We start from the raw sequence: 573 nt of genomic DNA on the forward strand, positions 1-573 counted from the left end.
CCCCCGCGCGCCTCTGTTGCGCACCGCAGAAGCTTCTGGCGGGGATGCGGGACCGCGGCGCCACCGTTGCCGTCGTGGAGGCGTCGACAGAGGCGCTCTCGGGCGGCTGGATGGAGGTGGGGCACGAGTCGTGCGCGGTCGCGCCCCGCGCTGTGTGCTGGTTTCGCGGTGCTGCTTCTTCAGAGCCGGAGCCACCCGCGACCCCGGGCGAGGAACCCGTTTTTGAATTGCGTTGATTCGCGCGCCCGCGCGATTGCACTCGCCAGCACACACACACTCAGACACACACCTCTGTGTTCATTTCTCCATGCATACACACACACACACACACATGCACACACACATAAAACACAATCACACCACCCTCCGCAGTACGTCAATGTGGACGTGGCCGTCTGGACGTGCTTTGAGGACGAGCCGCGCCATGCAGCGCTGCACGGCGGCACAGAGGTGCGGCGCCGCCTGCACCCAGCAACGCCCGGCCAACCTCCCCCGGTCCATCCGTCTCCCCGCCCGCCCTGGGCCTGGGCCGGGTCCCGCGCCGCCGGCCGCCGGCCGCCGGCCGCGCGCCCC

At 69.3% G+C, this 573-nt stretch overlaps 1 protein-coding gene across 1 annotated transcript in view; it reads left to right on the plus strand.

The window, feature by feature from the left end:
• Nucleotides 1–44: 44 nt before the first annotated feature.
• The window catches only part of MNEG_13108 (hypothetical protein), a gene marked incomplete at both ends in the record, with an annotated part of 3681 nt that continues 3152 nt past the window's right edge, over nucleotides 45–573 (plus strand). Inside the window, 2 exons of the mRNA XM_014038422.1 lie at nucleotides 45–116; nucleotides 373–450. Coding sequence (XP_013893876.1) covers nucleotides 45–116; nucleotides 373–450 — 150 coding nt within the window. The remainder of the gene's footprint in view (nucleotides 117–372; nucleotides 451–573) is intronic.

Source organism: Monoraphidium neglectum (genome assembly GCF_000611645.1).
Source record: "Monoraphidium neglectum strain SAG 48.87 unplaced genomic scaffold scaffold03628, whole genome shotgun sequence".
NCBI classification, from domain to species: domain Eukaryota; kingdom Viridiplantae; phylum Chlorophyta; class Chlorophyceae; order Sphaeropleales; family Selenastraceae; genus Monoraphidium; species Monoraphidium neglectum.